Here is a 25,662-nt window from a genome sequence, read left to right as displayed (position 1 = left end):
AAGGTAACATATAGTGAAACGGAGAAAACAAATTCTCTATAGAGTTTCCTTATTAGTGAAACGGCCATGAGCTTGATGAGAATGCAGAGTGATGGACCTGAGGTGTCCTTGAGTGGGTCCCAAAAAGTGTCACCAATCACAGCAGCCTTGTGTGGTTCAGATCCTTTTGGTCCAAGGGTTCTTGCGTGTTCTGATGCACCAGCCTGATGGACAATTGAAAACGGTCAAAATCCTACTTAGCAGCATATAACATGAGAAATAACCATGTCCAAATCTGAAAACTTGAGTTGATAACCTTGATTTGTTTACTTATTAATAGGTAGGTTGATTCGGGTTCAGTTTTACATCGATGAGTTGAACAAGTGGCATTAAAAATACCTTGAAAAAAAACGGGTTAAGACAACCCAGGAGCGACCATGGCTAGTCTTCCTTTAGGGGAGGCTTAACCGGTTCAAGTTTGTGTGACAGTAGCCTGTGATAAAGTCAACCAAAAGCCCTAAACCTCGATAACACAAAAATAAAAATTCTCCATATATCATTCTATTCAACAACTTAGATAAATATGGAAACAAGAATGATCTCTGTTGACCAACTATTAATTTCTAGAAAATCTAATATTTTGGGCAAAAAGGGTTTGATCCGACCCATTCAAATCTATACAAAAAATAAACTGATTTAACCCATTACCCAACCTGCCCATTTTCCCGCATCAAGTAATAACCATGGCTTAATCTACATAACTGTAAAAACAATCAACTCTTTGGGAAGGAACATGCAAGTTGGGACACACAACCAGTCCCAATCCATATAAAGTTTATCCATTTGACTTGAAACCATTTGACCAATTATCCATCCAGTTTGACCACCATGGCAAAGACAAAACGGATAATTACCTCAATAAACTTCTTGGCATTGTCCCATGCACCACCAGTATTCGAGGCAGATATCGCCACCTGTATACCAGCAATATCATAATTCATAAGTTGTCAGCAACCATCAATCTTAATGACACAACATTTTTAGCAAAGATATAATAATTACCTGGACTCCAGAGACTAAGGCACCGGCAAGGACTCCTGAAAGTGTTTCGACTCCAAAAAATGTCCCAACAATTAGAGGAGTTAACATAACAAGGGCACCAGGGGAATCATCTCCTTGATAGATGCATCAATCGAGATCTTCACACACGTTGTGTAATCTGGTTTCGCAAAACCCTCCATGAGGCCCGGGATGGTCTTGAACTGCCTACGGACTTCCTCCACCATTTTCAAAGCTGCACTACCCACACTCTTCATGGTCATGGCTGAAAACCAATATGGAAGCATGGCGCCCACAATCAAACTTATGAAGACCTTCCGTGTCAAAACATCAACCGTTTGAATTCCTGCGCAGCTGACAAAAGCTTCAAATAGTGCCAACGAGACCAATGCAGCAGACCCAATAGCAGATCCCTATAAGATCATATATACATATCATTAGCACAAAAGAAGTTTCGTTATAGAAATAAAGTTTATAGAAGATAACCAATCACCTTTCCAATGGCGGCAGTGGTGTTCCCAGCAGCATCAAGGGCGTCAGTCCTCTCACAAATTCTGTGACTCATGCCTGCCATCTCAGCAATGTCGCCATTATTGTCACTGATGGGACCATAAGCATCTATAGCCAATCCAGTGGCAATGGTGCTCAGCATTCCAAGAGCAGCACTGCAATCCCATGCATGGCAGCAAAGCTGAAACTAACAAAGATGCCGATAGCTATGGAAAAAATGGGAATGATGACAGATTTGTATCCCAATGCGAGGCCAAAGATAACATTTGTTGCAGCTCCAGTCCTGCAGGAATCAGTAACATCTTGCACAGGACTGCAGAAAGTTAGAAGAAAACTGGGGAACGATGGCTTGTTATGTAAAAGTTGAAATGGTTTGGGTTGAAATGGGTCACCTTAACTTCAAATTGACACGAGCAGGGTCAACTTGAAATGGTAGTGTTGAGACGGGGCACAAACACTATCAACAGTTTGTTTTAGTCGTATAATGCTTTTATCTTAAACACAAGTTTTCTATCTCATCGGCTTAACATATAAACAATAGATTACAACTCAAATTGACATGCATAATGCCTTACCTACATCTTCATTCATTAGTTCTTTCTAGACCATCCAACTATTTTTTGTCTAATCAGGTCATAAAAAATGATTCGAGCTCAAGATGTTAATTTACAACAATGTAATCCCTTTGGTTATGTCAAAAAGTGAATTTAACCTGCCAGACCCAATTTCTTTAAAAACTATAGTTTTCTATCTCATTGGCTTAACATATAAACAATAAATTACAACTCAAATTGACATGCATAAATTTTTAGGCTTGCTGCATTAAAAATTCAATGCTAAAGTTACTTGCACATCTCAATACTTCGCATTGGCTAACTTATGCCGAAACTTTATAGAAATTGAAAAACTTTGAATTCCTTGTTAACCATAAGTACAATGCAAGGAAAGGGATGTTAGGAACAACCTTAGCTAAGCACAGCGGAAGCAATTAAACTAGAAGATAAAACAGAAAATATAGATAAACTACGCATGAGATTTAATGTGGTTCGGCCCCAGTGGGGGGCCTAATCCACAGGCTGCAAACTAGGAATTTTTATTGATGCTTTGAACCATTGATTACAATTACATATGAAGGATATATATAGATGACAAATTAGGGTTAATAACTTGGTCCCCAAGGAAAACCTAAACAGGCCTCCTTAATAGACGGGCCTACTGGCCAGCAAGCCTTCAAACCCAACAATCTCCCACTTGAAGGCCTTGCGAAAAAACTTCAACGCGCCATTCAAGCAAACAACATTCCCGTCATCCAGTAACTCCAGTAATCTTCAGATAAGCGAAATCCTCCAAGCCTTCAGTTCCAAGAACAAACTTAAACCTCAAAATAGAAGTTTCCCAAGTCTTCATTTCTCCATGAACAAGCTAAGATTTCAATAAAAACAGATAGGAATACAGTCAGACACAACCGACTCAGTCATGGCAAAGTCCACCAATGACTTATCCTCAATCTCAACTGGCTCCTACTGATTTCAAATACCGGCTCTAGAGACTCCAGAGGAACAACAACACTCTCCACTAGCGGTAGCGGGGGGCGGCGGCGGGGGCGGGGGGCGGCGGCGGGGGCGGGGGCGGTAGTAGTAGTAGTAGTTACTATATATACCTCTAATCTAACCACAACAACAATTGAGATGTTGAGAGTATTATTATTATCATTGTGTTTGGGGCCTAACTGAAATTCATTAAAAATAATAATAATAATAATAATAATAATAAATAAATAAATAACTAAAAACTATCCGACTGACGGCTGCAATTCAGAGAGAGAGAAAGCATAATAATAATAATAATAATAATAATAATAAATGTGTGACGTTGTCTCTAGACCTATAACCGTAGGTTGATAGTTTAGGGGGATCTAATATGACTAAGTCTCATACTTCATTTCTTGAAGCAGCATTCTTCGTAAAAGCAAGTCGCATCTTGTTTCTAAACGCCACAATTATTATTATTATTACTATATATATGTGTGACGTTGAAGTACTTCTCGATGTAAAATGGAATCTCAAAAACGTGCATCATATATTTAGTTTTATCTGGCCATGCATCGCACGGCCTGCACTCTAGTGGTTAATAAATATTGTATGTTATATTTTTATATAATAAGAGTCTAAAATTAATAATAAATATTATCTGTTGAATAATGACAAAAAGTTGTCTCTAGACCTGTTGAATAATGACAAGAAGTTGTCTCTAGACCTATAACTGTAGGTTGATAGCTTAAGGGGATCTAATATGACTAAGTTTCATACTTCATTTCTTGTAACAGCATTCTTCGTAAAAGCAAGTCGCATCTTGTTTCAAAAATGATATCCTCGCTTGTTAGCTAGTTACAAAGCAGGAGGCTGATGAATCAATGCCTCTTTTACAAACAACATTGGATGAGAATAAAACACACATCGATAGGATAATAATTTACTTGGTAGAACGATATCATCATGAAAAATACAGAAACAGTAAATCAGTAATTACGAGAGACATCCAAAGCATGACCACGAGCTGCAATTAAGGCAAAGCCACCAGTATAGCAGCACATGTCAAGTACTCTTTGAGCATCTAGTAGATAAGATTTGACGGTTTTCACGATGATCAGCATAAAATCCTGTCTTTTGTCCATCCAACGATATCATAAAGGATATCCCATTCTCCACAACCTGATATTAACCAAGGAAAGTGCTCTTGAATTACTTTAAATCTTCTCTTTATGCACAGAATCATTCCAGAAATAGATATAGTTAGCTAATTTGTAGAGTAATATTTAGGAAGACAAAATACACAATCAACACTTTATCGAACGACAAGCATAACTTGATGGGCTCAGATGATTGAACCATCTACCAATCTATATATAACAAGGTGCTAAATTCGTTCCTAAATTAATAGCAACCTTTGGATGGATTTCATCTTTGATTTAGAGCCATTAGATCATATTTAATTATTTCAACTTTTATCAATGACAATATTAATACTTATACTCTATATGGTTTGTCAAAATATACCTTTTTTAATTATTATAATATACCATAAATAATATATAATAATACATATATAATATAATAAAACAGTGTATAGGTTAGTCGAACTCCTTTTAACTTACTTTTTTTTTTGAACATTCGTGTCACGAGACTAAATTACTATGAATTACTATGACTAAATTACGTTGTGATGGTATCATAAATATGTCATAATTATGTTATTTATTGTTTTTTTTAATAAATTAGATTATTACTCACGTAATACGGGGAAACATATATAATTAAGTACATGTTAAAATTTTGTAATATCATAAGAAGTTGACTAATATTTAGCCAAATAAGAATTAAACCATTAAAAAAAATAAAGTTACACTATTGGTCGTTTAGATTCCGGCTAACAGTGACCAGACAGTTGAAAAATAAATACATCATCTATTAGATGTCTCGCTAAGTAAGGTTTTCGTTTCTTTGGATGTCTTTCATTCATCCGAATATGTCTGCATTGTCATTGTACATGTGTTTTAACGTTTTGCTTAAATAATTTAGTTATACACTAAAATTACTAATCAATTTAATTATCAATCTATATATCACATGTTGCATTAATCTAAGTTAAAATTATGCATAATATCATTACAATTTTCTTACAATTATTTTTCTGATATATAATTGTGATAGCTTACTATGGACTCAATATTTGTTTTTTAATTCTTATTAAGAACTGATTTAATAAAAAGGTTATATGATAAAAATCCTATACAAAAATATAATTTAATAAAAACGTATTACATTAAAAAAAGAAAATTTTATTGTAAAGAATTAAAAATTAGTTTTAAAGATATAAAATGATGTAAAATATAAAGATATTAGTTTTCATAATTATATCATTAAAAACATTAATTATTAATGTCTACAAACTTAAATAAAGAAATAACTATAATCTAAATTTATTAAAATAAAATTAAATCTAAATAAGTTAAATAAGGTATATGACATCATCATTTAATCTAATGACTCTAATTAAAAGTTGAATTTTATCTAAAGGTCTATACTTTTTCAATTATTAATTAAGGTTTCTCTTTTATATATATTTAAAGATGATATAGTAGTTCAATGAGGATTTTTTTTATTTTTTTTATAATTGTTTACACTTTTTAAATATGAATTTAGTTTTTGATTATAGAAATTATAATTATAATCAATCTACTAATATATATATAAATATATAAAATAAAGATTAAAGACTTTGATTACAACCTTTAAGATTGTTTACGAGTGTAATTTAAGGTCTCATGTACAATAATACGTTATAAATTAAAAGGAAAAGAAGTTATTGTTTATTTTTGTACAAAATATTATGTTATGGTCATAAAATCAAACTTTAGGCCATTTTTCTTTTCATATGGGGTTACGAACATTACATAAAATTTTAGTCATTGAATTATTTTTTTCACTTTGGTTTAATAAGTTATATCTTTTTCATATCACTTGGAACTTATTTTTATCTAAATCATGACAGATTGTGTCCGTGTAATGCACCGGAAACTCCCATATTTGCACAGCATCCATCTCGAATCTTAACTCCCCTTCTTTCGATTAATTCGTTGCTTTTTTTTATTTTCTTGCTGTGTATATTTGCGCGCGCGCCTTTCTTTCGATTCGTTGGTTTTATTGCAGAATTTATTTTGCGCACCTTCTTTCGATTCGTTGGTTTTATTGCAGAATTTATTTTGCGCACCTTCTTTCGAGTCGTTGGTGGGAGGGAATTAACGGCCAATACTATATATTATTTGTGGTTTCTTTTCCACGTCTTCGAACTATACAAATTGTTTTGGTTTTTTTTTTTGGTTTATGGATGATTATAACAAGAGGTGGTGATGAATGATTGTGTGTAAATATGAAAACAATATTTATATCTATATAAAATATACTATAACTATGATCTAATACAAACTTTACATTATGAGATAGTTTCCATAAATCGCGACAAACATATTAAGTCGGTTGTAGTCCCAGTGAGTACTCTTTGATCATATACAAACTTTACATTTTGAGATCAACTATTCTCTAAATATTGTGTGTAAGTTATACAATAATTATAAAGAAAAAAGGCATAATAAAGTATTTCAAATTTCCCAATTTTTATTAAACTTAATGAGCTCCAAAATGAAAAAGAATTAACAAAACTAGTAGCAAAGCCACTTCCAGGATCCTAAATAAGTTCATACACTTTTTAACATAAATTAGACCATTTTGCATAATGGATATCACCTAAACTAAGAGATATATTTAGGGAAATTTTAACAACAGTGTCCAATCATTATGTACTATGATCGGAGTATGTTCTCGATCAAAAAAGATTGTATATGTTAAACCTTAGAGGTACTGGGAATGAGATGCTGCAAGAAGAGCTGCACCGATGCCAGACCCATCGTTGGAATGTATAAGTTTAATGTCTTTTGCAAGTTGGTCTCCAACCAATTCATGCAAAGTGTTCTCGAGACAATGTCTGTATTCAGTATAGTGTTCGTATAGCCCCCCATCCATTGCAATGACTGTCTTTGGGATCTCTCCGTCTCTAATGGTGTCTCTTCCGGTTTTCTTCAAAATGCCCAATATCCCAGCAGCAGCTAGCCGGGCTCCTCGTGTAGCAAGTATATTGCATACCTCTACCACGATTTTTCTTGTTGATAGTGGTGCGTTTTCTATCTGCAGATTGAGTGTTAATAGTACGATATAAATGAAAACAAAATGGATGGGTTAGAAATAGGGTCAAAAGAGGACTTATGGGAGAGTCAAAGAGTCAGGTTGAGTTGAAACCAGAAACACCATTTCTGTCTTTCATTTTTAGTTTCATATACTATTAGGATCCTAACTTATAGCAAAAACTATTAATGGAATAATGATCTTAACAAAAACAAGTTAAAAGGTTGTAACTTAGGATGTACTTTGGATCACTTTTATGTCATATGACCCGTTTTCTTTTTACCTTGAATTCTTTGAACCAAATTTACATAGATGTTGGAAATTTTATGTTAAATATTATTTAATGTGTTTAAATAATCTAACATAAATTTACAAGTTAATAGATATGTTAATAAAAAGTTGAAAGAGTGTTTAACTAATGTGAGTTTGTTCCACATTGGAAGAGGTATAAGCATTAAATATATTTATAAGGAGGGGTGTTGGAGGAATAATAATTCCTTATAAGGGGCTACACCCCAAGTGGGCAAGGAGGGTGCGAAGTACCCGACGCGCCCGGGACCGGGGTCGTGGGCGATGAGGCGTTGATTTGTTCCTGGAACAACACTTGCTATAGTTCAGCAATTGACACATGTAGTTAAGGTGTTGTTAAGCTTCAATGGTTAACATGTGTCTTCCACTTAAAGAAAATCTGATATATACTTCTCTTTTACTTCACTTCAAGCTGTTCTTGAAGGTAAATTCTGGGTTGTTCGGTTAACTCCGGCAGTACATACTGCTTTGGCTGTTGTAGCCTGGGAAACTGACGGGTTTACTTGGGTAGCCCGAAATCAGTTTTAAGGGCCCTCTGTTTAACAGAACCCTCAGCCCGTTTTGCCTTCTTTTCTGTTCTTTGTTTCTGTTGTATTTTACTTTCTTGTATTGAATAGTTTGTAGTTAATTTCTTTATAATCTTGTTGTAATTCGAATTTGTTCATCAATAAAATGTTATCTTATTGAATGGTGTACCAACAATAGATAAGTTGAAATCACTCCTCAAATAAATATTAGAAACAAAAATAAAGGACTAAGCTTTTGCTTGCAAAAGTAACACATGACTTTTAAGAATTAAAGGCAACTATTTGGACTAATTTGCATAGAGTTGTATAGCAATGGGTTAAACTTGATCTTCAGCAGGTCAAACAAGTTTGACTAAAATTAAACGGGTCAAACAAGTTCAATCAAAACTAAACGAACAAGTGGGTCGAGTGGGTAAAAATGATTTGAAATGTTTTTAGATGCATAGAAACATCTGAACTACATCCAAAGAAACGTTACTATCACTATGAAAACGTAGTTTTGCCAATCATATTTAGCATGTTTATTACAAAAAACAATAAAATGTTATTCCACTTTTCCTGATCCAACCTTTAGCCCACCAACCAGTCTGACATGGTGCTAAAAGTTACTGTGGGAGATTATGAAAGAAAAAGTATGTATAGGATGTACCTCAAATACGTCTTTCAATACGCTCCCTACTACCTTGAGATCAGAGGAAGTGTCATGATGCATTGCAGACATTTCAGGTGTCCTGCAAATTACGACACAAAGAAAGTAAGATTGTGCTCCATTAGATAGATGTGTAGCAGATTACAGATAGCTAAAACTCAGAAGAAAAGTACATTTTCTCGTAAGAACTCAGAAGCACTAGGAGTCATGAAAAAAACATTAACTTAATGTAGTAACATGACAAAACGAGTTCAGGATGGATTGGGTTGAAAGGCAAGCAATCTTTTTATTCCTTTTTTTTAGTTTATTAATTGACCATAACCACAAAAACTTAATTAGTATAATATCATCCATATAATCTATTTCTCTGCAAATCTACTTGGAAGGTTTTATACATATGAAGACATTTTGGATGAGTTTCAACCCGTTTAAGTCTGCCCATTTGAGCCACATTATAAATGGGTTACAATTGCCATCTCTAAATTTAATATTCTAACACAAAAAACTGGAGTCTTTAAAGAAGACCTTAAAATGAATGGAGTTTTTAGTTTGGGGGGAATCGCGTCACCAAAAAGAGCAGCTTCGTCAGCCATCCTAAATAGAGCTTTACGAAGAAGTTCTCCCAGGTACATGCCAGAAATCATTTTTTCAAATATCTGCAGTATTATTCATTTAGTTAATTAAACAATACCAACACTAACAAAGTTTATAATAAATGAGTTGGATAGTATATGATATATAATCAGTCACCTGTTCCCCGGGGTTCAAACTTTCAAAGTCTAGTGTGTTATCATATTCTGTTAACGGAAGATGTGATGACCTGAAGTTACCCCACTCCATGTTGATGACCTATACAACAAACAAAAAAATTTACTAATATAAATCATATTCATCATCTTTATAGTTTATCAAATGCGCCACGCTACCTTCTATAGTTCAGGCAGCAACATTGACCCATTTACTTATGAGCGGGTTCAATCATGCAAAGTAAAACAAAAGTGGCATAGAAGAGCACAGGTCAAATGGCTTTTTTAATGCGTAAAGCCTATTAACTCGTTGTATTTAAAAAAATCTAGATTAACATTGAAGTAATATAACTTCTATAACCTTTCCTTTTTTGAAATGCAAACTTTTCACACATACATGATACAAATACCAATTATCTCAAGTGAGACTTGAACCCAAAACTGCTAGGCCAAAACGCCCTTTGGTACTTATGTAACCATATTATGCCCCTTAAAGACCTGACACTGTTTTTACCTTGACGTGGCCCACCCATTTTGCATACTCCACCAAGTTATATAAAAAGGTAGTATCACTCAAACACTCACCATTTCTCCTGATTTAGGGTGTGGACCATGCCATTTTGGTATAGCCTGAGCTCGTTCTACGTAAGCTGCATTACTTCCAGTACCCAAGATCACTGCTACAGCAACATCTTGGTCATCATATCTACCTCCAGCCAATGTTCCAACCGTATCATTTACCTACATCCAATTAAAGAGAACCATAAGTTAGTAAACCAGTTTAAGAAAGAAAAAAAAGTAGCAAATATGTTCTGTTTTTAAATACATTAAGAAAAAAGACCCATCTGATTTTTAAACCTTCCATGAAAAGTTTATAAAAGTATTTAACTATACTAGATTCACATATGAAAAAGTACTTTTTTAAGCATAATTCTATTTTGAGCTGGTATTTTTCAAAACATGTTCCATCTAACTATACATCACAAGCTAGTTAACCCTCTTTATAAATATGCAGTTGGGATTCATGTGATAACGTAACGAAACAGTAGTAACTTATGGCTTAACATATATGTATTTATCTTGTTAAGTTTTAGCTTTAAGTTGTTATACGGTTATTAGAAGGTTTATCAAATATCTGATGGATTTTGCGTCCTATGCGGACAGATATGTAGTTTTATGGACATGGACAATGTATCTAGTCAAATGCACATTCAAAGGAAATTTTGCTATACAATCTAAATTTGTATGCAAGATTAAGAAACCAAATGAACTAACCAGAGCAGAAACACGCATTTCAACGCCTTGTCGTTTCATTGCAGCTGTCAATTCTGCAACCACGTCTTTTCCAACCTAGCAATCAAAAGTTCTTAGAAAAATAAGCAACTACATTTGACTATAGTGTATATGTTGGATGCACTTTGAAGAATCTATCAAAATTCAGGAATAATGTTAATAGGCATGAATCGTTATAATTAAAAAAATTAGACTAAAAAGGTGATTACCATTTCATCAATTGAAAAGCCTTTTGTCCACCGAATAAGAGTCCCTGAATCGATAGACAACTGCATCACGGGGAATGAGAAGGTGAAACCTAACTCCCTCTGTCTCCCTTCAGCTAGCCGAAACTTTTCACTTTCATCAGAAACAAATTTTGCAAGTTCTGATGCAATGTAGTCAAAAAGTGCCTGAAAGAAACTAAGTTTTGAATCTTAGCAATCACGTATACAGATGGCTTTCAATATGAACGTGAGAGGTTGCAAATTCGACTGGAAACAGGTCAACTCGGGTTGTAGAAGGGTCAAATGTAAAAAAACTCAAAAGGCCTAAATGGGTCAAACCGTCAAACAGGCTAAACGGGTCAAACGTCAAAGACATAATTATAGAAAAGCAACAAAAATTTGTGGGCAGACCAGCCCATCACAACTAATACGGTTACCCAACCCGCCGACCTTACCTCTAGCAAATGTAATACACAAACATTGAGAGAAAGATATGCTTACTTCCCCAGTTCCAACCATCAATTGAGGAGGTATTGCAACCTCCGCAAACTCTTGATGTTCAATACCAGACTGGCCACTTAGCTGCACCCGTAAAACCCGGAAATTTGTTCCTCCAAGATCCAACGCATAATACACTCCTTCCTCATTCCTAAAATATAAAATGGGAAAGATTATCTTTTAGAACAATCTAACTTGCCTAAAATTCTACAAATATTTTCAAAAGAATAATAATAGTCCAAATTAAAGTAGATCAATGTATGATCCCCCAAAATAAAAACATCATTAACACAATGAATCATAATTAATAAAACTAATATACCAAAAACAAACACAGATCCACAAATAATTAAAAGATGCTAATCAAAATCATATTTATAGATGCACACCCGCAAAGTTATGCCACGTGTGGTCGTCTCATTCTATTTCATATATCTTATTTACACACATGTACGTACACATATATAATGACACATATATATAACGTTATAGATATAGATGCATGCAGATATAAATAAATTTACCCTGTAGGAAGATTATCTACATAGCTAATAAGCATCTTTAATTTACTTCCACCTTCAGAAGCCAAACCAGCATGCATCTCAACCGTCATTGCATCCGCCACCTGTTTCAGTTTCGAAACAGGTGTGGCACATTTTTCCTCGAGTTCTTTTAATATATCACTGGCCCGAACACATTTGTTCGGACAACAGCTTTTAACACGGTGACGTACCACCAGCGCCGCGGCAGCACATACTGCCGCGGCACCAACCACCGCCACCCCTACCGTCACCTTTCCCATCATTCGTAAATCTTTTTATAAAATTTCTAACCAAATAAATGTAAACTTGTTTTTTTTTTGTTAGGATTAAATATATTAAATATGGTTTGATGGATGAGAGGAAAAACAGGGGATTACTAAAACAAGGAGAATGAGAGGTGTTTGGGATGAGTTAAATTTATATGTGAGTGGGATTCCGAAAAAGGTGAAAGGTATCGATAGAAGGAAGATGATTTACCGAACTAATAAAACACGTGAAATTTCGTTTACAATGTGTTTCAACACTTTTTTTTGTTGTTTTTGTGGGGCCTATCCAATAATATATCAACCGTCAATTTTATCCAAGATTTCTTTTATATGATTTATCATTGGGGAACTAATCAATCATCGAGGATTATTAGTGAAAAAAAAAATAATCATGAGAATTAGTGAAAAAAATTAATCCAATTTATTTCTTAAATTTATTAAATGTAGTCTTGGTATACCAATACTATCCCTTATAATTTTAGACAACAAATAGCGGAACTTAAAAATGTAGTATGGAAGAGCAGAACTCAATGAGACATAAAATTTAACCCATGACTTTAAATTTTTAAATTTAATCATCTATCTATTGATGGTTAAACTTCGTCTTTTTAATTGATGTTTTTGTTATTTTATAATATTCAAACATGAATATATCTATATAGAAAAAGGTTCATGTAAAAACCATTTAAATTGAGAGAATCATGGAAGCTTTTAAATTATTACTTTTTTGGGTAAAAGGGCTTTGCCCGGGCCTATTTATTTGATTTTTATATGTGAATGATATATGTGAACAAATTTGCTCACATATAAACAGACCAATTTATATTTAAAATTACTTATATTTATATGTGAATAGTTTTCGAATGAAACTTAAATAGTATTCTATCATTTTGACTTGTGGATCATGTTTCTTTTCATGGGCGGTCTTCATTTTTACAAAGTATATATAGCGTTAAATGTTGATACATGTAAAAGAAATTGAACATTTTTGAGAATTTCGTGAATGATTATGGGTACGTATGTGGGCGGCAGACATAATTGGCTACATGTTTGACACGTATCAGTATTCCAGCCTATTTTCATGCATGTTAGTGGTGATCCTGGTCGGGTGTTATCAAAAGGTAGATGTATTGGGGGTCATCGCGAGGAGTGGTTGACTTATATGTCAATCTTCTAACCTATTTGCGAATGTGATAGATAGGTTGTGGATGGTCGCGAGTGGGTGCAAATGCCAAATTTATATTTTTTATTTGTTTCAAATAAACTTTTCAACTTAGTAAGGACCATCCATGAAAAAGTATTACCTATGAGTCAAAGTTGATGGTAGAATGCTATTTTTCTTTTTAACTGAATTTGGTTAAATCAAAATGATCTAATGATTCTAGTGATTTACAAGGATAATATTATCTAGGTCATAAAATAAAGATTACTTTCAATGCTGATTTTATCATATTATATCTTTTACTTATTTTACTCAAAGTTAGAATTTTATGTAAATTAAATGTGGGGTCAATATATCAACCGATTTTATTTAATTAGTGTAAACTTCGTGGTTACAAAATTCAAAGATATCTAATATCTGAATGGACATTATTATGGACTAGATAATAATAGCCTCGTATAGTCGTATCTGAAAGGATTAAACTTGTTTTGAAAGTTAACTTAATTTGAGGGTATCTTTTGGTTTGTGAGACGGGTTATTTAAGAACCCACAAATAAAAAAAAACTCAAGAACTATTATAAACCACATATTTTTATCTTCTTTCTCTCTCTTCAATTAAATAATAAAATTCACCTAAATCATTCAAAATGTTTTATCTCACAAACCGTAAATCGTTAGACGAAACAAAAAGCATGAGTAGTCTTAAAATTTCGTTCTCTTTCATTTGAGATTCAATTCGATATACTTTTGATGACTTTTTAATTTTCGTTTTTCTTTCTCTTGTACTTGTGTACTTACACATGTGTAGGATCATTGTTTCCACATGTAAATTAGTAAATAAACATATTTACAAAACAATGAAGGTTAATGGCGGAGCCCATCAATCCATGGCGGAGCCATGGTGGCCAAGGGCGGAGCCCGTTAGTCCATGGCGGAGCCAAAGCGGTTAAGGGTGGAGCCCGTTAGGTAGATCACCCATCACCTGTCACCCCCTATGACCTATCACACTATGACCTATCACCCTCAATGACCTATTACCTCCACCAGCTCTGGTATGAATATCCTTAAGGGCGAAGCCTGCTTCGAATCATAATTTTTGTTCAACCTACACATGTATAAGTTATGTGTAAGTAAAAAAAAAGAAAACGAAAATTAAAAAGCCGTCAAAGTATATTTTATAATGATTTATAATAATTTCTTAGTTCATGTTGAAATGCTTTAAACTATGACCTGACCACTAATAATTTTATGACATGTTATAAAGAGATCAGGATGTGACGATCTGCTTGATGGTGGTTAAATTTTGTAAATGCTTTGTATTGCTATTTTTGAAAGAAGAAATTGTGATTTAAAAAATACAATCTTTGATTAAGTATCCATAGAACAAAACAATAAAACTAAATGTGATAATCTTAAATGAAACCCATAGTGTTACACTTAACGTATATATAAAAAATTATACTCTTTATGGTAAATTTTACCTCTGAATTTATGATAATATAACTATTTAATGCACCATATATAAGACTCATAGGGTTTTGTTTAGCACCAAACCACCAGCTAAAGATAGTAATATAACTTAAAGCAAATTAAAAATAAGGAAAATGTTAAATAGACATAAAGATATGCCTCAAAAATAACCTAAAACTTTAAAACTTTGACATGTGTATCCTATTAATTATCTTTCTTAATTTTACCCATTGACTTTTCCAAATGTCATCATCTTATTATTAGGCATATCTTTAAGCACATCATTTAGGTTGATTTATCATTATTTATAAGATAATAATGTTGATCTAAACCGTTGACAAACAACTCTTAAAAATACACTTCTTTGTTCAAACTTCTTAAATAAAGGTCATTAATGTAAACTAACAAACCAAACTTTACCAAATAGAGTTAGTAGCATGTGTTTATTATTTTCTATTTCTAGAGTATCACAACCTTGGTTTAATTTGCAAACACTTAAGGAAAAAGAAATGTAAAGCAAGAGCAATAATGATTAGAAATGAGCCTAACTTGCCTATTTTACAGCTATTCCATTCAAATTATTATCAGTTTTTGATTTGTCAATTTTATGAAAAGCCTACTCTTTTAGTATACCATCCTATCGGTACCATTACCTTTTCTGTCTTTTATGGGAACCAACCCACATGAACCAAATTTACATTTTCCAGTTACGGAAGATGTGGCGTGGTGCGTCTATAAGGCAACCTCAGCCATGGATCAATCTATGGTCTATCGTTGGTCATTTCAATGCAACTAATGTTTACAAACTTGCAAAGGAACATTACAAGACCAGAAGAAGCGCCCCCCCCCCCCCCCCCCCCCCACCTTTCCACCAAAATATAGTGTTAATACAACAATCTTTAAATATTCCAACTAAAAACACCAACTTTTAATGCAAAAGTGCAAAACCCAATTTATATAGCTATCTATAAATAGAATAAAGCATAATAAACAAGGAAATGAAATACTTTTTATCATGTTGTATATTGATGATTGAAAATGATAAAGTTAGTTGCATGTTTGATTTACTCAATAAACGACAACACCGAGCCTACAATCACTGAAATCTCCCTTATAACTTGTGTCAATGTAAGACAAAATCACAACAGACACACATACATGCCTAACAATACAACATGCACCTAATATCACCAAAAGGCTCTCTAAAACAACTACTAGGATCGGATCGAGACAAATTTTTCACTTAATCTAACGGTAGTTGCGATATTTGGGGCTGTACATACAGCTTTCAGCATGTGCTACAAGATTTTCTGGTTGGGGGAGACGACTTGCCAAACCTGCATTTTCAAAAAATTATACAAAAGTTTGCGTTCAGTTGCGAGGTTATTGTGACATACACAACACATAAACTGAAATATATAGAACAAAATCAAACTGCAAACCAGTTTGTGTCCGGATCCAGACCAAACTGAGTGATATGGTTTTTAAAATACTTCAAAGCAAGAGCCAATTTTTGAGAAACATTATAACCGAGAACAAGGTCAGGCTTATGGTTTCGTAGGTCCAGACCATTTTTGCCCACCCACATTTAATATGGAGAGGAATCTTACCAAGTTCATAAGCTTTGGCTGCCACCTTGGCGGCAATATGAGCAGAGATCTTGCGGATGTTAGTGAATGGTGGGTATATTAGCCCATTGTCGAAATGCTCCTGTGTAACCTGTTCAGCCAGAGCCTCGGCTGTTCCATTTGACAGAAGCAAGTGATCATTACGTTATGTCGTTATACACTAAGAATGTCAAATTGAACGGATCAGTTGAACCAGAAATGTATTTCCCATTATTTTTTAATTTTACAAACTAATGTATTGAATACAATTGCATAAAAATAAGGTTAAAGCAATAACTTTTTTTTTTGAACAGTAGTTAAAGCAATAACTTGAGTCTTGAATATAATGAATTAGGAAAATGCAGCATTATATAAGACAAATGGGTCAGAATTAACATTTCTAATGTCATTATAGTAACGAAACTGTGAACTTACAAGCTGCTAACAGCATGTCATCATGAACACGGATTGCACCAGAAATTATCAATCCCAGACCAAAACCAGGGAAGATGTATGCATTGTTGGACTGAAAAGCATAAAGAATCAATAATTAAGTATCCCTATCTCTCATATAATAATAATATAGACTCATATAACATTGGGTTCTAAAATTAGAGACCTGGCCCGATACGTAGCGCTTTCCATTGTATTCAACGGGGGCAAATGGACTGCCACTGGCAAAGATTGCACGCCCCTGTAATCCACAACATAGATAAACTAATGTAAACACCTCATTAGAGTTAATATATCTTATCTGAATATCTAGAGGTAAAATATAACCTTTCAGAAGCCTTCATACAAGTTAAGGGTAATTGAAAATTACTTACCCTTTTAACCTAACTTGAGATTATTTCAATTTCAGAACATTCAAATAACTGATCGATTACTACGGTATTAGAATTACAAACAGCAGTAGCATATCCGAATCTGATTTCCAATGCCATCATCTTACTAGTTATGTTTCTGGTGTGTATTCTAGGTAGGGTGAAGTTAGAAGGATAGTAGTTATACCTCACTCCATGTATAAGCTTGCTCAGCTGTGCATTCTGATTGTGAAGTCGGGTTCGAAAGAGCAAGAATAATAGGTTTCTGCAAAAGGCACAGTTTGATGAAGAGTTCACTTTTTTATTGTTCACGAGCATTCAATTAAATGTTAAATGTATGAATAAATTACCTCATTAAAGGACGACATAGCTTGAACAACTTCTTTAGTGAATGTTTGTCCTGCTCCTGATGATCCAATCAACACCGTGGGCCTGATTGACTGTTGAGACAATAGAAGTGAGGTGAACACAAATCCAGACAATCATGTTTTTCAAACTAAAAAAAGACAATTTTAACTAGATAGAATAGACAGGTCAAACATGAAGGGTAACACATAACTTCTGAACTTGTAGGGTTCATCCAACTAACTTATTTTTAAACCTAAAACTTCGTCTGGAACGAGTTAAAAAAGCTATTATTAGAAGTTTTGCTCACTAGTGTGTTAAATATAATTATATAAATTACTATATTTTTCAAAAATTATCTAAAGGTATAGAAATAACATTTTAAGAGGTATAAATAAAAAAATATCAAACGACTTCTACAGGTGTACCCATTTGACCCATTCAACCAAGTTGTTACTTAATATAAATCAGCCCATCTATAAGAAACTGGACCAATGATGTCACCTTTAGCATCAACTCATTTATGTGCAAATGGGTCAACTTGGATGATATTTTATTTGTCACGGGTCAGATAGATAAAACCAAATACTTACGCCAAAAAATAATCGAAATATATAGAAGGTATTTAAAGTGTTTACGACAGTTATTTCACTTAACCTGGACAAATAATTTAGCATAAGTTTTATAATCATGTGTGCTAATGCCATACCACCCTAAACCAACCTTCTTTTTGCCACCAAAAAGAGAGAGAGATACAAACCTTGACGGCATCCAAGAAATCACAAACAGGTTCGTGATCATGGGCCCATGGTTTCTTGAAATGCTGAAGAGAATCTAGGCGGGATCTGACGATCAAACCCTACAAATTTGTAACCAATAAGGAAATGTTATTGGTTATACAAATGAAAAGATGAGAACCAAAGGATGTTGCCTTTTGAGATTTATTACCTTCGAGTCCACAAGCCAAACCTTCTTGCGGGTCTCTTCCAACGGAGCATTTGTCTGCATGGTGCATAAAACAATCATCATAAAACCACACCAATCTACAAATTTCATTCTATAGTGTCATGTGTGTGCTGCGTGAGAAGTGGGTTAAATATAAATGTTTTCTAACCTGTTTTGATATCTCGAGAGCTATAAGTTCAGCAATACCTGTGCCAGCCTGCATAGAAAAGAACCAATAGTGAGACAAGAAAACACAAAATAGATATACATCAAAGCACAAATTAGACAATATATAAACTGTGAAAATCAAAGTATGCCAGACCTCTCCGGCTCCAAGGAATAAAAATTTATGGTCTGCTAGGGATCCACCAACTAGTTTTAGAGCAGAAATAAGGCCTGCAAGCACCACTGATGCCGTCCCCTAAAATAAAATACGAAGATTTGTATCATGGACACAAAAGTAACGAAAACTAGAAGTGGGATCAACAGATTAAAACAAAAGGAAATGGGTCAGATAGTTTTGAAGTCATCAGATGGTGTTGAAATCAATTTGTAATTAAGTTGAATCATTGATAAAAACAAATGTTTAGTAATATATTTGGCAAATTATTATTTACATAAAATTAGAAAGAAAGTTTTTCAGGTCTATCTGGCCAGGTCACTTTGGCCAGATCCAAAAACTACCCGGCTTTGACCGGTTACCAAACCCATGTAATGCTCCCATTAAGTACATGATTTATGTAATAATACTGCATTTGTGTACCTGTATATCATCATTGAAAACAAGATGGGTGGTGCTATACTTTGCAAGAAGATCAAAGGCATTGTGGTTGGCAAAATCTTCGAACTACAATGAAAATATAAGACATGATGAACACCATCTATGTGTTAGATGATATCAAAGACGAGAAAAGTCACTAACCTGGATGAGGACCTTTTCCCCATAATTTTGCTTCACAGCAGACATGAACTCACTCATCAGTTCGGCATACTCCTGGAAAACGACAGAAGTAATTAATGACCCATGGACTCGGAAGAAATATGCAGTCGAGACTTAGAAAACTAGCAAACCTGTCCACTCGCTCTACGTTGCCTTAGACCAATGTAGAATTCATCGTTCAACATCTTCTCATTGTTGGTACCGACATCAATGGTTATCGGCAAACACTGCAGATATTAACATTTTAGAGTAAAACTTTTACTGATATTACTATGTTAGTAAAAAATAAATGTATGCTTCATTAATCATATCTATCACAACAATCATTTACAAAAACTTAAAACTTTTTTACAAGGGACTTGATTCAGCCTATACCAAATTGTGACCCCATCACCAAACCCGCCTGACCCACCCATTTTGCCACCTTTAATAACCAGAAGCACGGAACGCCGAAACTATGTTATCTCACAAGCATACATATGCTGAAAGATGATTTAGAGGAAAGTATTTGAAAAAAAAACTAGCTAACATTATTGTTTTAGCTACAAAGCCCACACATATTCATGCTGCATATATGGTGTTACATAAATCACATATAAACCCTCCCATATTCTTGGAAATACTTACAGCTGAGGGGCGAATTCCTCCAAGAGCCGTGTAGAGAGAGAGCTTTCCGACAGGTATGCCCATTCCCTGTTAGAAATTTGCATCAAAAAAATAAATAAATTATTCATCATTAAGGTTTGTTCATCTGCAATTAACAAACCCATTGTTGCAAATGAGCAAAGAAAGATACGGAAGCACACAATCACCAGTTGCAAAACCACAAGGTTAATTCCCACTCATGCAACTTAATTTTGGTTCTAGTACAACAACCAAGTTAGAGAAAAAATAAAGGTGCCTATTTCAACCAATTTAGATATAAATGGGTGTTTGGGTTATGTTATATCTCTGATAGTAAGTAAAATAATAGAACACTAAAAAAGTGAACAAAGCAGGTTACGAGATGCCCAAAGTGTATTTTTCATGCATAAAAATCCCAAAAGATTTTATTCTATATTATTATATTATTAATGCAACAATAAGGTTTTTGCGATCATATTCAATGTATTAGTCATTTATATAACTTCAACAATGGAAAAAGAATGCTTCAGGTTACCCACCCAAATCCAAACTAAAAGCTTGCTCATATTGACATGTTTTACATCCTGCTATTATGCAACCTCTAAGGAAACAAGCAAAAGCAGTAACTCGCTTCAGAGAAACTATTTACCTGGCAGCCAAGGTCTCCAAGCCCTAAGATCCGCTCACCGTCCGTGACAACTATAACTTGAATTTTTTTCTGAGGCCAATTCTTCAATATCTCAAGGATCTTCCCTCTATAAAGAAATTTATAATTGACTAACTGGGTCAATGAAACAGCATTGAGTTGTCATAGCTAAACGGGGAAACAATGATGTAAACTTACTTGTCTTTTAAACTAATAAATAGACCCTGTGGATGCTTGAAAATGCTCCCATATTTTTGGCAAGCTTCACCAACAGTTGGAGTATATACAATTGGTAGAAGCTCCTCAACATTTTCAATTAGCAGCTTGTAGAATAGCCTTTCATTTCTTTCCTGCAGACCAGCATATGTACACGACTAAAGTAAGTTCAAGGAAAAAATCACAATATACAAAATTTTAAAAAGGTGAAGCTTAACCCTGACTACACACGACATATCAATAGAGCCTATATTCATTCATAAATAGCAATAAACTGATTACAGGATTTACCTGAAGATCCATCATGGCTTGATATTGCTGTAAAGGTACTTGATATTGGCGGATATTATGGATCATCTTTTTGACCTGGTCATAAATAGTATAACAATAAGAATGTTATCAAGGTATCTGCGTATTAAGATTGAAAGAGCCAAAATGGCGTGCTGATTAAGTACTAACGGGTCAAAGCGTACACAGCATTAGCTTAAACCAAGTCAGCTTGATTAAGCCAAAACACTTGTTTTAAAAAAAAATAGATTTTTATAAAGAATATGTGATAAAAATAACATACAGTGCATTATTACAGTGACATCTAGCTTTCTGTATAGTAAACTTTAAAAGCTTGCATGCATCATAGAATTAAACTTCCGCGATTATCAACCCATTTGACCCAATTGATTTTTTGCTATTCTATTAAAGCATTAATGTAGCCATATGAACCATTAAAGATCACACATAACACATCCAAATAAAACTATAAGAATGCACGAAGACACTAGAGCAAAACAAACATATATACCTGAAGATCGTGACCGACAACTACTGGAGGAAGAAGACCGCGTAAATAATGGGCATCTCGTTCTTTTTCAGTGAAGGCCAAACCTTTGTTATGGTGTGGGTCTCGCAACAACGAATAGCCACTAAAAAGAGAAAATCACTCATAAAGATAAAGCAAATATAGCACAAATACTAGTTGTCATGTTGACGTTTTTGGCATTATGTGATAAATAATCTATAAATTTTCATACAATGACAAAATGACTAGAAAGAAAAAACACTCAATATGCAAAATACCATAATTCAGAAAATTCGTCGAGTGGTGTCTAAATTAACAGCCAGGATAAGCGAACCCTACAGTTTGTTTTATTCAAATAGGGGGTCATGCTTTGTTTTCTCAACTTCCCAGATAAAGCCTGATCCAAATCATTATTAGTTGAAAGTTGTTGTCTAAAGTGGGGCTAGCAAGAGAGCCATCTTTTGTTATTAACAAAAGTGTATGAATTTTTTGACATATAGTAATACAGACATAATATACAGACCCCCCACCCCCCAACTACCTATAAGATAGATTGTAATCAATCTGTACCATGTGTGATATTGTCTTTGCATTAAAAAACCCCTACAAACATAGTAGGATTTTTATTTGTTGAACAAACAAACAAGTAATTGTTATATAAAAACTTTATAAGAAATATATTTAATCTTTTCGCCCGCATATGGCAATAAACATTAAAATTTACTTATATATCGTATTGCACAGGTACCATACTAGTTTATTTTTAATCTCACCATTTCATTTAGGTGCATTTTATAAACAAATGCCAACACCAAAATCCCACTTACACTTTTACTAAGCTTTACTTTCTATTTTAAAAACTAGACAATAAAATATTGCAGTGAATGAAATTGCTATTAAAAAAAACACATAGGAATCATCGATGTTCTCATATATAATATATAACAATATATATATATATATATGGAAATGAGGGTCTAATGCTCACCTAGCAACCGAAACAGACCAAGGAGTAATAAAATGCTCTTCAGTGGCACTATCTTCACCATACACGTCTTCAACACCGCCACCAACAGCTGTCGTAAGCTTATTACTATCCTCCGGTTCGACGGCTGCCACCGGTGCACTCACATCCTTCACCGCGCTATCTACGGAGACGCTTATGCTTCGCTCCGATGATCTTCCGTTATTACTGTTCACCATACCTACCACCACCATCTGCCGCCTCCTCACCGGTAACTTCCATGCCTGTGATTGTGTCCTCGATACACCGGATATCGAATTCTTCTACAATAACCAATTCAACCACAAATTACAATCATTATATATATGTATATATATATATCCTTCAAAAAAAGAAAAAATATATATATATATAACAATATATATATATATTACAAATTTATTTCAAATAAAAATTAAAAAAACAATAATAATTAAGATCAATACAGTTATATCTATATACATACATATATATACACATATAAAGTATCAAAAATAAGAATAATAACAATATATAATATCAGCTTATCAGAAAATTATATGCATGATACATTTCAGAAAAATAAAAGTGTATAATATATATATATATATATAATACAAATTTTGTATAAATCTGTAACCGAATTTAATAATTTTGAAATTAGTAATTTTCGATCAGCATTTCTTTTTTAATTGCTTGAATTACATTAAAATTGACGAAATGCTGATAATTAAAAAATTACTGATTTCAAAATTAATTGATCGATTCGATTCCAGATTTATATAAATAACATAATATATATTATATATATAATAAATTGAGGATATAAATTGAGGAAATTACCACAAAAGAGGAAGAAGTGTTTAAAGACATCATAGTGATGGTGAAAGAGACAAGAGAGTGTATGTGTTTTATGGCAAAATAATAAAAATAATTAATCTGTATCTAAATTTATAGATACAGATATATATGTATATATGTATCTCTCTCACGCACACAAATACAGACACACACACACTGAAAATTGTGAAAGTAATAACGGTGTGTGTGTGTGATTTGGTTTGGTGAAGAGAAAAAAAAGGGGGAGGGAGGTGTTTTTATATCAAGGGAAGAGAAAAGGAGTTTTTGTCGAGTTGAACAAACTTATACTTCTCCGCACCTTCTCTCGCTTTTTCCCACATATAGCTAGCTAGCTACCATGACCTCATGATATCACTTTTTAATCCAAAATAAAATATAAAATAAAAATATTTTAAAATTTTTCATATAAATATTGATATTAATACCGGCCACTTTTGATGATTGTATCATAATGTAAAAATTTCACAACTGATTATATAAGTCAGTAATATATAAATATAATACATTTATTAATAGTACTCAAAAAAAATTCAGTTGTATAGCCATTTTCATGGATGAAGTAAATTGTTTTATAAGCTTTGATAATGAATTTGGTTTTAATGCATTGTAACTTAATTTATAAAAGGTACAAAAACATGGTAGTTATATCTAACATTATAAAAAGATTTCATGTTGTATAGCCATTTTCATAAAAAGATGTATTGATATTGAACCCGTGGAGTTTTGGTGAATAGGTTATGTGATTTTTTTTATAATTTATTAAAAGTTATAAAAAGGTTGATTTACATGTTTTGTTAGTTACTTGGTAAATAGAGAGAAATTTTAATTCCGGCTACTTAGAGAAAGTCAAATATTTTGTTCGGATACAGGAAAGATTTTTTTTTTTCCAGATAATCCTAATAAGTTTATCCAGTAAGTTTCAAAGTTGGATCTCTTAAAGAAACCTTCAAAGATATCTTACCACAATGGTTTGTTTTATATCTCACCATTTGGTTTTAACAGTCATTAATATGGTGAAAGTGGTGTAATAAGAATGGAACTGTGGCAGTAATTGTAGTCGTAATATTTTGATTTATTTTAACGATAAAAACTCATATTTTTCAAAAAACTAAATTTGATATTTTAAACTGAAAATACATGTATATTAATCAAAACACATGTATAATAGATTCTATATTTGTGCAACTTATATTAATTGTATTTAAGTAAGTTGAATTTGGAAGATAGATAATTTTGATGATTGATGGTTACTTTAATCCAATAACGTTGAAAATGAAATGTTTGATCAAAACGAGAAAAATGAAATATGCTTGGAAGACGGACGGAAATGCCCACACCAAATTCATCATTCTTATTCATCGGACTAGTTTGTATTCTAGCATATGTATCTCCCTTTAACTCAATTTTCCTATACGATAATTCAACTATAACTTCAACCATTAAATTAAAATGTGCAGATAAGTGGATTACTATCCAATTTGGCTGATGATCTATACACCACCTATTTTTAACCGTACACTACCAAATATGCTTTAAGGTGTTGTACTGTATAATACCGTGAATTATACTTGGTGGTGTACGAATCACGACTCAATTTTTAATCTTTACCTTTAATTTTAATTCAAGGTTGATATTGTATAACTTAACCAACCAAGTTGGTACAACTTGAGAAAATCTCAATCACGTATAATTTATACACCAATAACTTTTATATAGTCTAACTATAATACATTACAAAGGATCCTACTAATATACTCCTCCCTCTTTTAGCAACATTAAGGGTGCATTTTTGAGTTTTATTTTTATGGGATAAGAAAAAGAAGGAGAGGAAAATTTATGTTTTTGTATTCTTGAGTTTTTTTTATTAAAAGAAAGGAAAGTGATGGAAAGGAAAAGTTGAGGGTTTTGGACCTAAAAACTTT

General features: G+C 33.2%; 2 protein-coding genes and 1 pseudogene across 2 annotated transcripts; all 3 read right to left on the bottom strand.

The window, feature by feature from the left end:
• Window positions 1–56: 56 nt before the first annotated feature.
• LOC122607089 lies at window positions 57–3,527 on the bottom strand (annotated as a pseudogene).
• Window positions 3,528–6,718: 3,191 nt separating this feature from the next.
• On the bottom strand, window positions 6,719–12,365 carry LOC122607302 (hexokinase-1-like). The gene is made up of 9 exons (XM_043780247.1): window positions 12,039–12,365; window positions 11,518–11,665; window positions 11,020–11,202; window positions 10,793–10,867; window positions 10,103–10,258; window positions 9,522–9,620; window positions 9,297–9,427; window positions 8,772–8,853; window positions 6,719–7,289 (listed from the first exon to the last, which is right to left on the bottom strand). Exons 1-9 carry the CDS (start codon window positions 12,317–12,319, stop codon window positions 6,957–6,959), a joined length of 1,488 nt encoding a protein of 495 aa, XP_043636182.1. The 5' UTR covers window positions 12,320–12,365; the 3' UTR covers window positions 6,719–6,956.
• A 3,588-nt stretch (window positions 12,366–15,953) lies between these two features.
• On the bottom strand, window positions 15,954–23,877 carry LOC122608653 (NADP-dependent malic enzyme, chloroplastic). The gene is made up of 20 exons (XM_043781745.1): window positions 23,723–23,877; window positions 22,886–23,184; window positions 21,901–22,021; window positions 21,393–21,467; window positions 21,084–21,235; window positions 20,889–20,994; window positions 20,243–20,308; window positions 19,747–19,842; window positions 19,598–19,669; window positions 19,439–19,522; window positions 18,998–19,096; window positions 18,845–18,892; window positions 18,679–18,732; window positions 18,491–18,589; window positions 17,736–17,825; window positions 17,573–17,650; window positions 17,181–17,255; window positions 16,997–17,087; window positions 16,565–16,693; window positions 15,954–16,291 (listed from the first exon to the last, which is right to left on the bottom strand). The coding sequence occupies exons 1-20, from the start codon at window positions 23,753–23,755 to the stop codon at window positions 16,203–16,205; spliced, it is 1,956 nt and encodes a 651-aa protein (XP_043637680.1). The 5' UTR covers window positions 23,756–23,877; the 3' UTR covers window positions 15,954–16,202.
• Between the last annotated feature and the right edge of the window lie 1,785 nt (window positions 23,878–25,662).

The sequence above is a fragment of the Erigeron canadensis genome, chromosome 7, assembly GCF_010389155.1.
Source record: "Erigeron canadensis isolate Cc75 chromosome 7, C_canadensis_v1, whole genome shotgun sequence".
NCBI lineage: Eukaryota > Viridiplantae > Streptophyta > Magnoliopsida > Asterales > Asteraceae > Erigeron > Erigeron canadensis.
This window is presented reverse-complemented; position numbering and strand designations above follow the sequence as displayed.

Excerpts from the sequence above, each read along its gene's own strand:
- LOC122607302 (XM_043780247.1), bottom strand. The coding sequence starts at position 12,319 with ATGATGGGAAAGGTGACGGTAGGGGTGGCGGTGGTTGGTGCCGCGGCA. Across the intron at positions 10,868-11,019 it reads GCTTTTCAATTGATGAAATG|GTTGGAAAAGACGTGGTTGC; the intron begins GTAATCACCTTT and ends TTTGATTGCTAG. Across the intron at positions 10,259-10,792 it reads AAATGCGTGTTTCTGCTCTG|GTAAATGATACGGTTGGAAC; the intron begins GTTAGTTCATTT and ends AATTGGATGTAG.
- LOC122608653 (XM_043781745.1), bottom strand. The coding sequence starts at position 23,755 with ATGATGTCTTTAAACACTTCTTCCTCTTTTGTG. Across the intron at positions 22,022-22,885 it reads TGGTCTGTTTCGGTTGCTAG|TGGCTATTCGTTGTTGCGAG; the intron begins GTGAGCATTAGA and ends TTCTCTTTTTAG. Across the intron at positions 20,309-20,888 it reads TTGGAGACCTTGGCTGCCAG|GGAATGGGCATACCTGTCGG; the intron begins GTAAATAGTTTC and ends AATTTCTAACAG.